The 11,776-nt window shown below is 47.8% G+C and overlaps 1 protein-coding gene across 3 annotated transcripts in view; it reads right to left on the reverse strand.

Annotated features, from left to right (window-relative positions):
- RGS22 (regulator of G protein signaling 22) overlaps positions 1 to 10,768 on the reverse strand; it is a 158,307-nt gene extending 147,539 nt beyond the window's left edge. For all 3 annotated transcript variants that reach the window (XM_073229890.1, XM_073229891.1, XM_073229889.1), the window contains exons 1-2: positions 10,659 to 10,768; positions 10,153 to 10,181 (exon numbers count right to left, since the gene is read on the reverse strand). In XM_073229890.1, the coding sequence (XP_073085991.1) occupies positions 10,153 to 10,181; positions 10,659 to 10,683 (54 nt within the window). In that variant the 5' untranslated portion in view covers positions 10,684 to 10,768. The remainder of the gene's footprint in view (positions 1 to 10,152; positions 10,182 to 10,658) is intronic.
- Positions 10,769 to 11,776: the final 1,008 nt, after the last annotated feature.

Genomic DNA, 11,776 nt, shown 5'->3' on the forward strand with positions numbered 1-11,776 from the left:
CTTGACCAGGTTACTAGATGTGTGGCCTCAGATGTTAGTTAACCTCTGGGCACTTCAGCTTCCTCATTTGTGAAACGGGGGGAGGGGAGACAGGGCGGATAATAACCACCCAATAGAGTTGGTTTGAGGTTAAAGACGGCATGAAGTCAGCAATCAATAAATAGGAAGATAAATAAAAGATTAGAGCATTCGAGTAACATGGTAGTTTTTTAAGCGTTAATGACAATCTGATACTCAGTGTATGAGTGATAGGAAATGGAAAATCTAAAGGCAGGCACAGCAGAACAATAGCATCCAGCACAACTGATGCACAGGAGTTTGCACTTTATGCTTTAGGCAAAGAAAAACTGAAGTTGACAGAGGGAATATTGGAGGCAGTGACATCAGTTAAGATGTCTGCCAAAGTCCAGGTCCAGGGATGAGCACCTTAAATAAGACAGTAGCTGTGACGATGGAGAAAAGAATTTACCTATAAAAAGAACTTGGCAAAAGACTGCAGGAGGGAGGTGAAGAAAAGGGAAAAAGGGTTCTGGCTTGGGTAACTAAATGGCCAGTGGCACCATGAACCAAAACAAGAAAAAAGAAGAAAAACTTGTGTATACATGTGCGTACGTGTGTGCCTTTAAGTTCAATTTAGACTGTTGAAGTGATGCAGGGACATCCACATGACAAAGGTGCCCAAAAACCCAGTGGATATAGCCGTATGGACATCAGAAAAGGTGTCTCACTAGAGGTGTGTAGATTCGGAAGTCCTGTGAAATAAGGGTAGCTGAAACAGTAGGAGGAGCAAAGGAGCTCACCCAGAGAAAGCCTGTAGAACAGAATCGTGAATTTTGTGGGCACTTTTGTGGCAACACTTTTGCGGGCAAAGAAAAACAGAAGCCAAAAAAGGGTACATAAAAATGAGATGGGAGAACTGGGAGAGAGTGGTATCAAAGAAACCAAGAGAATGAGGAGTGGCCAATACAGTCCCCAAACTGTTATGAGTTCCCAGGCATTTGCACAGACCTGAAGATGTTAGCAGACTGCTCAAATGTTAGGGATAATGTTGCTGACGGCTCTTCAGAGTTTTTACTGGAACTGTATGAGAAAGCTGGCTTCAGCAATGCGGGCCTCCTCTGGAATGAAGAACTGTCAGGAAGCAGTTTAAAGGAGGTTGCCATTACACAAAATTATATAAGGCAAGAAGAAGATGGATGGAGGTTCTGACATGCTCTTTGTGCCCCTATCTTGGTCTCTCTCTCTCTCTCAGTAGTAGACCAAAGGTCTGGAAGAGTGAAAATGTGTTGGCAGCCGCGCTCAGAAAATAGCGCCCAATGCAGGGCAGCCGAAAGGCCCCGAACTTCCTAATGACAAATCATCCCACACCACTAAACTACATGCTAATTGCGCCTTGGCATAAAGACCAATGAGACCCACCAAATGGTTATGCTAATAAGGCATATGGAGCCGCACCAACCAGGTCAGAGCATGAGAACTATATAAGCAAGCCTCTCCTTCCCCTCTGGGTCCTGCCCAACTCATTTGTTTCACAAAGAGCTGAAGAATAAAGCTTTCTGCAGAAGAATCCTGCTGTTGTTGCGTGCTGTTCTTGCCGGCGAGGACGGGGCGCGCGACAAGTGGTGCCGAAACCCGGGAACCAGAACATCACCGGCACAGGGAGGACCCTTCAGACATCTGGAGAGGATTCAGAACTGCAGGTCAGAAGAAAGCCCGGAGGGGTAAGTTCCGAGAGGCCCCTGCCTTTTAGGATGATGGTTGATGGTTCTCTGTAAATAAGGAGGCACCATGGGGAATGCACCGTCATTAGTCACGGCGCTGCAGACAGCTCTCAAAGAGCGAAACTTGAAAGTCTCCAGCAAAGTCTTAGGATCTTTTGTGAAGGAGATAGACCGTGTGGCCCCCTGGTTCATTTGTTCAGGGTCCCTCTCAATCCCGAGCTGGGACAAACTGGGGAAAGATCTTGATAGAGAGGAGGAGGAGGGTAGCCTGAGGGGAGGCACCAGGCCCCTCTGGAAACTGATTAGAGCTTGTCTGCAAGATGAGAGATGTGAAAAGGTAATAAAAGAAGGTCAGAGAGCATTGACAGATATCCAAGAGAGCATGTCAGAAACGGAACGGGAAACAGAGAGCGCACGCGGCCGAAAAAAGGCCACAAAAACGAAGGTAAAGAAACCTCAGAGTGAGGGAGAAAGCCCGCCTAGGGCAAAAGCGAAAGAGCCCCGAGAAGCGAGTGACGATCGCCTCGGAGAAAATAGTAAATACCCCTGGAAAGAGTTGAGGGACCTCCAACTCTCCAATAAGGAATCTGAGGAGGAATTAACGTCCGCAGAGGAAGGGGAAGAGAATAAAACCGTAGAGTGCAGAAGTAAGGGAACCAGCAAAGTTGAAAAGCGGACCAAGGAAAAAATGAAAGCAGGGTGTCCCCCGACGCTCGTTGCCCCGCCACCTTACGTGAGTGGCGCACTCTCCTTTTGCCACCCAGATACTCTTCAAGCAATTAGACAAATGTTTCCTGTATTTAAAGATAATGGCGTACGCTCTCACCAGCCCCTGAGCCATAAACAAGTTAAGGAGTTAGCAGAATCCGTTCGGGCTTATGGAGTCAGTGCTAACTATACCATAGCACAAGTTGAGAGATTAACAGAGACAGCCATGACACCCGCAGACTAGCAATATGTAACTAAGGCATGCCTTTCTAGTATGGGGCAATACATAGAATAGAAAGCATTGTGGCATGATATCAGCATGACCCAGGCACGCGCAAACGCGGCCGAAGGACAGCCTGCGTGGTCATATGATATGCTGACGGGCCAAAGACAGTGGGTAGCCGACCAGACCGCCTTCCCCTTACAGGTATACGCACAAATAAACACGTGCGCCGCCAAGGCATGGAAAGCCCTCACCAACAAAGGAGAAGTATCAGGCAATTTGACAAAAATTATTCAGGGGCTGAGCGAGCCATTTTCTGACTTTGTCGCTCGTATGATGGAGGCCGCAGGCAGAATATTTAGAGATCAGGAACAAGCAATGCCCCTAGTAGAGCAATTAGTATTTGAACAATGTACCAAGGAATGCAGACAGGCGATAACACCCTAGAAACAAAAAGAGATACATGCCTGGTTGAAAGCCTGTAGAGAAATAGGAGGGCCACTCACCAATGCGGGCCTAGCCACGGCCATATTACAGAGCCACAAACAAGCCAAGATCACTAACAGAAGTATCAAATGCTTTCAATGCGAGAAATTAAGACATATAAAGAGAGAGTGTAAGAGCCCAGCTTCAGAACAAACAACCCAAAAGACCCCTGGGTTGTGCCCTAAGTGTAAGAAAGGCAAGCATTGAGCCAATGAGTGCCGGTCTATTAAAGATATAGAAGGGAAACCCTTAGAACTGCCAAAAAACGCCCAGAGGGGCCCCCGTCACCAGGGCCCGCAAATATATGGGGCAACCAGCACGCAAGTGTCATTCAGGAACAACCAGGCCCCCCAAAAAGAGCCACTTCAAGTTACGCGGGATTGGACATCCGTGCCACCACCAGAATAGTGTTGACTCCACAGATGAGAGTTCAGCCTATCCCTTCAGACTTTAAAAGCCCCCTACCACCAAATACCATTGAGTTACTCCTAAGGCGCTCTTCTGCTGCATTGAAAGACCTAGTAGTTCATCCCGGAGTTATAGATCAAGATTATGAAGGACAAGTAAAAATCATGTGTTCGGCTCCCAGAGGAATCTATCCTATATCCCCGGGAGACCGCATAGCCCAGCTCTTAGTTTTACCTAGTCTCCACGCCAATTATCCTGCTACCAACACGGAGAGGGGAGAAAAGAGCTTCAGCTCCTCTGACTAGGATTCAGCCTTCATAGTATTAGATTTAGCAGACAGACCAAAATTAACTCTTCAAATAGAGAGAAAGAGCTTTGAGAGAATCCTAGACACTGGAGCAGATAAAAGTATTATCTCTGCAACCTGGTGGCCCTCCAAGTGGCCTGTGACCCAATCCTCACATTCATTACAAAGTTTAAGATATGAGTCAAGCCCTTCAATTAGTGCCAAACCATTGAAATGGCGAGCCCCTGAAGGACAAGAGGGTACAGTCACCCCTTATGTACTCCCTCTACCGGTCAATTTATGGGGGAGGGATGTCATGAGAGACTTAGGCCTCAAACTCATTAATGAATACTCCACCCCCGCCCAAGGCATGATGATGGACATGGGATACATCCCTGGCAAAGAGCTAGGGAAACACCAACAGGGACACATAAAGCCCATCCTGCCCAAAGTAAAGAATGACCGTCACGGCCTGAGTTTTTCATAAGGGCCATTGAAGATGCCATGCCCATACCTTAGCTCACAGAGGAGGCCGTATAGGTTCCTCAGTGGCCCCTATCCTCTAAAAAATTAGAAGCAGCTCATTGCTTAGTGCAAGAGCAGCTCCAAGTGGGACACCTAGAACCCTCTGTGTCCCCATGGAACACACCCATATTTGTAATCAGGAAAAAGTCAAGATCATAGAGGTTGCTTCATGATCTGAGAGCAGTAAATGCTCAAATGAGAATGCTTAGACCCGTACAACGGAGACTGCCACTCCTCTCTGCCTTACCCAAAGAATGGAAAGTGCTCATAATAGATATTAAAGATTGTTTCTTTTCTATACCTCTAAGCTCCAAGGACAGGGAAAGATTTGCTTTTACTTTGCCAGCTATTAACCATGAACAACCCGATGCCAGATTTCAGTGGAAAGTCCTCCCTCAAGGAATGGCAAATAGCCCCACCATATGTCAACTGTACGTTCAGCGAGCGCTAGACCCAATTCGTAAGACCTATCCCACGCTAAAGATCATCCATTACATGGATGACATCCTTCTTTGCTCCCCACAACCAGCGGAAATAGAAGAAGCATATATAGATCTCACTAGATCCCTAGAAAATTGGAGACTGAATATAGCAAGCGAGAAAGTCCAAAAATCTAGTGTTAGCAAATTCCTAAGAGCAACCATTTACACAGATGTAATTTGCCCCCAAAAGCTTGAGATAAGACATAATCAATTGCGAAATTTGAATGACTTCCAAAAACTCCTAAGAGATATTAATTAGTTGCGCCCATACTTAAAGATACCCACCACTGAATTGACTCCACTATTTAAAACCCTAGAAAGAGACCCACAACTAACGTCACCGCGCTCCCTCACACCTGAGGCATTACAAACCATTCGCAAAGTAGAACAAGCTTTGATGACAGCACAATTAAATAGAGTGCAATCGAATAAACCCTTTGAGTTGTGTGTGCTTCCCACCCCAGAGCTGCCAACAGCAGTTTTATGGCAGCACAGCCCACTGATCTAAATCCATCCCCAAGCCTCTCAGGCTAAGACAATAGAGTACTATCCGGCAGCCGTGGCCAAACTTGCTTTGAGAGGAGTAAAAACCTCCATGACACATTTCGGAGAGGCTCCAGCTAAAATTGTAACCCCTTACAGCGTAGAACAGATACAAGTATTATGTGCTATGAACAATGATTGGGCCATACTTGCTTACAGTTTCTCAAGAACCTTTGATAATCATTTCCCTAAACATCCCCTCATCAACTTCGCCAAAAATCATCTCCTAGTATTCCCTCAGGTCACTAGCCTAACCCCGCTGCCTCATAGAAAAACAGTTTACACGGACGGGTCTAAGACAGGCACAGGTGCCTATGTCCATGATGGCAAAGTTGTGACAAAAAGCTACACGCCTGACACTCCACAAATAGTGGAATGTCGCATAGTCTTAGAGGTCCTACAAATCTTTCCTAAACCTTTAAATATTGTGTCTGACTCCTGTTATGTAGTTAATGCAGTCAAATCTCTAAAAGTGGCCGGGCTAATTAAAGCGTCCAGCCCAGTAGCCACTTTGTTCAAACAGATACAATCAGCACTACTTCATAGGCAATCTCCTTTGTATATAACTCATATCAGAGCACATTCAGGCCTTCCCGGGCCTATGACCCAAGGCAACCACCTGGCAGACCTCGCAACCAGAAATATAGCTTTTCCCCTGCTAGACCCTATCACCACAGCTTCAAAATTCCATACACAATTTCATGTCACTGCCGAAACACTGCACAAGTGGTTTAGCATAACCAGGGCCGAAGCTAAGAACATTGTCCTTAGCTGCCAACATTGCTGCAGCTTCCTTCCCACACCTCATGTGAGGATCAACCCCAGAGGTATTAGGCCTTTACAAGTTTAGCAAATAGATGTGACGCATATTTCGTCTTTTGGGAAACTGAAATATGTACATGTATCCGTAGATACTTGTTCAAGAGTCATCTTTGCCTCCCCATTGTCAGGAGAGAAAGCTTCCCATGTCATCCAGCACTGCCTTGAAGCTTGGAGCGCATAGAAGTTACCGCAGATTCTGAAAACAGACAATGGCCCAGCCTATACCTCTACAAAATTTGCTCAATTTTGTCATCACATAGGGATAAAACATATCACTAGCCTTCCCTACAACCCACAAGGTCAAGGGATTGTGGAATGCGCGAACCGCACGCTCAAATCCTATTTACTTAAACAAAAAGGGGGAATTGAAGATATACCCCCCACACCAAAAACTGCCATAGCCCTAGCACTTTTCACTATAAATTTTTTGAATCTGGATGCTCAAGGCCATACAGCAGCGGATCGCCATAATCAGTGGCCAAAAGACCCACAAGAACTAGTAAAATGGAAGGACGTGTTATCTAACCAATGGAAGGGCCCGGATCCAATCATAATCAGATCCAGGGGAGCTGTGTGTGTTTTCCCCCAGGGTGAAGAAAATCCCTTCTGGATCCCGGAGCGCCTAACGAGGAAAGTCCTAAACAAAGGAGATGACTTCGCTATACCTCCTGACCCTGCTCCTGACACTGGAGACCCCGACTCAGGGAGTATTGAGATGGGGAATCCTGTCTGCCTTTCCTAAGCCTATGCCTGTCCGTTTCAATGCAGCCGTTTTTCCGCGCTTTTTCACTACCAATGCTAGTATGAACTTGCCCTACTTAGTTAAAGACACCCTAGTAGCTCCCCTGGGAGAAAACCGATCCTTCGTAACTAATGGGTCATTATGCTTCACCACTCAGAATCTAGCTGGCTGTATCTCCCTGAAACGGAGGAAATACGGATGGTTCAGTGACATAATTCTAGAGGCCAGTAGCCTCCCCGTTATGTCAGCTAAATTTGAAGGGCCTAATAAGGAAGGGAGCCCGTCCTATAAGAACATGACTATCCACCAGATGGTTCTCTAGATCAATGGCACATTTGTACACTCTCCCAGGAACAATTCCACCGACAGGCCTCGTCAACCCAAATATGCCTCCCATTGTGTGGGCGACTATGAGGGAGAGCTGTGGCCCTGGACTGACTGTCAGTCAACTGTAGTAACGTGGGCAACTGAGAGGCAAGAGTTTACCATCTCCCCAGATATGGAGGGACGGCCAGCCAATGAGGCTTGGTGGCCAGTAAAAGTGCTCGAAGGCGAGTTTCGTCAGCAGCTGAGCATGAACCCCTTCCATAAATGGATGCTGTGTGGAGTCAATAGCTCGTGTACCGACCTCTCCCCCTTTTCCGCCCTCCAGGGTGGGGGAATCGGTGTAAAAAATATCACCTTTTGGTGCGAGAATAACCACATGCGCGCACACTGGAACATGATCATGACCCATAACAACGAGAACTACACGTGTTCAGCAAAATCAGGTCCAGAGTCACCTAATTCCCTTTTTCCACCTTCTCCAGTATGCGTATACCCCCCATTTCTGTTTATCTTATCCAATAGTAGCTTTAACTCCTGCCCCAATGAAACCTGCTTTCTGTCTCAGTGTTGGGATGCGCGTAACTTTACCAATGCTTTGGTAGTCCGCATCCCCCGTTGGGTCCCTGTTCCCGTAGACGCCCCTAACACCATGACTCTGTTTCGAGAAAAGCGCGATTTCGGTGTTACAGCCGCCATAGTGCTCCTGATCTCCGCGACCGCGGTCGCAGCCACCGCCGCTGGTATAGCTTTAGACACCTCCATCAAATCGGCTACAGAGCTCAATAACCTTGCAGCCTCAGTAGCTTCTGCCCTGGACCAACAGTCCACACTTGATGGCAAACTGAAAGGAGGAATAATGATCCTCAATCAACGCATAGATCTCGTAGAAGAACAAATAGAGGTGCTCTGGCAAATGGCCCAATTGGGATGTGAGCGGAAATATCGTGCCCTCTGCATCACTAGCATTCAATATAAAAATTTTACATGGGCAGCTAATCTGTCACGAGACCTGTCCCAGTATCTTTCAGGAAACTGGTCCCAAGACTTCGATGGGACACTAGAAGAGCTGCGGCGAGAAATTATCCACATCAACTCCACCCATCTAGATAACTCCGTAGCGGAAGAACTCTCTTCCTAGTTCCTCAGAGCTCTCTCCCACGTCAAGGAGTGGGCGGGCATGGCTGAGATGGGCGTGTTCCTGCTTAGAGGTCTCATGCTCTTACTCTGGTTGTTATGCAGACTCCGCAACCAACATAAGCAGGACAAGGTGATCCTTGCTCAAGCCCTAATGGCGATAGACGTTGGCGCCTCTCCCCAAGTGTGGCTCAACATGCTTAAGAAAGAAGCTCGGCTTTAGCTTGAGGTAGCTCTTGCACCCTGAGCCCATGTGGCACTGCACCAGGCCCGAGTACCTCAATGCTTAATCACAGCTTTCTTTAAGAAGCTCATAGTGCAAGAAAGTTGAGAAAAAGGGTCCAAACCCTTTGTACCAAGCGGTCCCAACGCCAGCCAGAGGATGCGAGGCAAAGCACTGCAAGAGGTCTTGGACCCCTCTGAGAGGCATGCCTGACTGCATAGGGGTAGATGCCGAGAACCCCTCTCCAAAAAGGGGGCATCAGGAAGTATGATGGAGGTCAGGCCTCTGTCTCCGCCTCTGCTGGCAAGTTCCGCCTTGAGCTTCTGTTAGACAAAAAAGGGGGAGATGTTGGCAGCCGCGCTCAGAAAATAGCGCCCAATGCAGGGCAGCCGAAAGGCCCCGAACTTCCTAATGACAAATCATCCCACACCACTAAACTACATGCTAATTGCGCCTTGGCATAAAGACCAATGAGACCCACCAAATGGTTATGCTAATAAGGCATATGGAGCCGCACCAACCAGGTCAGAGCATGAGAACTATATAAGCAAGCCTCTCCTTCCCCTCTGGGTCCTGCCCAACTCATTTGTTTCACAAAGAGCTGAAGAATAAAGCTTTCTGCAGAAGAATCCTGCTGTTGTTGCGTGCTGTTCTTGCCGGCGAGGACGGGGCGCGCGACAAAAATGGAAGCTGCTAGCAGTGCAGCCTTAGCCTTCTCTCACAGCCCCTGCTAGACTGAATTTCTTGAGACTTATCATCATGCATTGCACGTAGAGCTCCTGTTTGTTGAATAAAAAGCCAACAACAAGTAAGATAACTGGCCAACAAGAGATTAAGTGCTGGAAAACAGAAGCAAATAATACCAAGAAGTGGTCAGAGTTGGAATCAAACTCAGACCTTAGGAATTAGGCTGTGCTACCTCGTAACTAACTATTTAAACCTTAGGCACGTTCCTTAAATACACATAATGCATTTTCATGGTGCCACTGGCCGTTTAGGAATGACAACAGAACCCACCCTAAATAATATGCACTCATCTAAATGACAATGTTTATAACGTTCCTGGCAAAGTACTAATCATTACTTAACTCCCCAGAAGTATGACCTGAAAACAACATTTACTACATTTTAAAAGGAATTATAACTATATTATCAACCAATACCATCTACTAATGTTTACTGCAACCAGGAACTGCACAGCCACACCACAATAAACAATAAACCATGGAGATAAAACCTCCTTTTCATGGAGTCATTAAAGAGTTTATAAAGAAATTAAATGAGGTCATTCGTGTAAAAGAATTTTAACAGTGAATAGCATCCACCATGAAAATCAACTGGTCCCTTCTTAAGAATGTACCTGTTGAAGAATGTAAAAAGGTCTTGTACTCAGCACCATTATTACTAAGCCAAAGCTTCTATTATACTCGTTTGGCAAAAAGGAGAAAAGAAAATACACAGCTTTTTGCTATTCTTAAAAAGCCAAGGGAAAAAAATAAGTAGCCCTCCAAATTGTACTTACAAATTCTTCTTCTGTAATAGCTGGTGGCTCTGAAACAAGATAAAATAGTACATTATCTCACTCAGATCTGATTTTCTTTTAAAGTAAATGAAATAATTTGAGACAGCACCTAGCCCTGCTTTATACATGGGCAAGCTCAGTAAAATATTGGCCCTCTGTTCATTTGCTGCACATAGATTGAATTTTAATTTGGAATTCAAGGTGGAAGTGGGGAGGAAAGGGCTCTGGAATCCAGCTTGGTCACTAATTCACTGTGACCCAGGAGTCAACCTTAACAGACGGAGGCTTTCGTATTCCAGGTGCAAAACGGGGAATTAAGCAAGATAAAATAAGCCCGTGCCAACGAGGCAATGTAAATGGTGGGCGGGGCGGCTGAAATTCGTAATAAAACGCTGTGAGCCGGCGGTGGAGTCAGTTTTTCGACTGTCTGGAAGAGCGGCCGCCGGGCGGGGGGAAGTCAAGTCCCGCGGCGGTGGCGGCCCGCGCTGCCCGCCCGGCCCACCTACCCGCGGTGAGCCGCAGCTCGGGCATGGCGCCGCCGGGACCCGCGCCCGGCGTCCGCGCGCGCCCTCGGGGCCCCAGCCGCGCGCGGGCCCAGCGCCCGCGACGGCCGAGCTCTGCCCGCGAGCGGCCGCCAACGCCGAGCGGCGCGCGGGCCTGGGCTGCGCCGGCGTGGGTGACCTCGCCGCGCCCAGTTGCTATGGAGCTCGGACAATGGGGGCGCAGGCGGCTGGTGGTTCCGGGCCTGCGCGCGGCGCCCGAGGCCAGGGCGGGCCGGCGCCTCTGCGCGGAGGACAACACCCGGGAAGCCCCGTCCGACCTCACCTAGACCCGGGCGGGCGCCGCCGTCAAGACTGGGGGACCACGCGAGCTCCGACCCCGGCGCGGCCACCGCGGAGGGCCCTGCAGTCGCGCGTGCCCCTCAGGCGCCGAACTAGCCGGGGACCCGGTACGGTGGTAGCCGTGGCCCAGGCCTCTTCTCCCAAAACAAGACCGAGCCGCACTGTCCAGGACGTGTGATGTCCCGGAGCAGGAGACCCGCTGACCCGCGAGTGCAGGAAAGGGGCTCAGCCGGGCTGGTCCCGAGAGGAGAGGCTGAGAGTGATAACGGAGGGTGCATCCGCGCACAGCTCTTGAGCTCATTCCCTGTTGTCTGAAACGCCTCTATAGAAAGTTAAATATTCACGTGCTTTAGAAACCAGATCTTCCCCACATTTTTGCTCCAAAAGGTTAGGACTAGTGTCTTTTCAGGGTATATCTAAGCTTTAAAAATTATCTGAGAACTCTGTTGAGGAGACAATAAATTGAGGATGCTCATAGTCTGTATATATAACTTTTTTTGGAAAAGTCATGGCCAACTCAAATTTCCAGCACAAACCCCTCTCTCCAGGGTGAGAACTCTACATACAATTCCTTCTGTACACAGCAGGAGCTCTTCTTTACTTTCAAACTAAAATGACCAAAAGGAAATTATATTTTCCCCACTTCTTATTTTCAAATTTCATCTTCCTACATAAATCCCACATTCAGTAAGTGGGTACCTTTATCCAGGTTTCTGACTCAAGCCAGAAACCCTATATTCAGTCAAGCTCAAGTTCCTGCAAATTCCATCTTAAAGTATTTC

The sequence above is a fragment of the Manis javanica genome, chromosome 2 (assembly GCF_040802235.1).
Source record: "Manis javanica isolate MJ-LG chromosome 2, MJ_LKY, whole genome shotgun sequence".
NCBI lineage: Eukaryota > Metazoa > Chordata > Mammalia > Pholidota > Manidae > Manis > Manis javanica.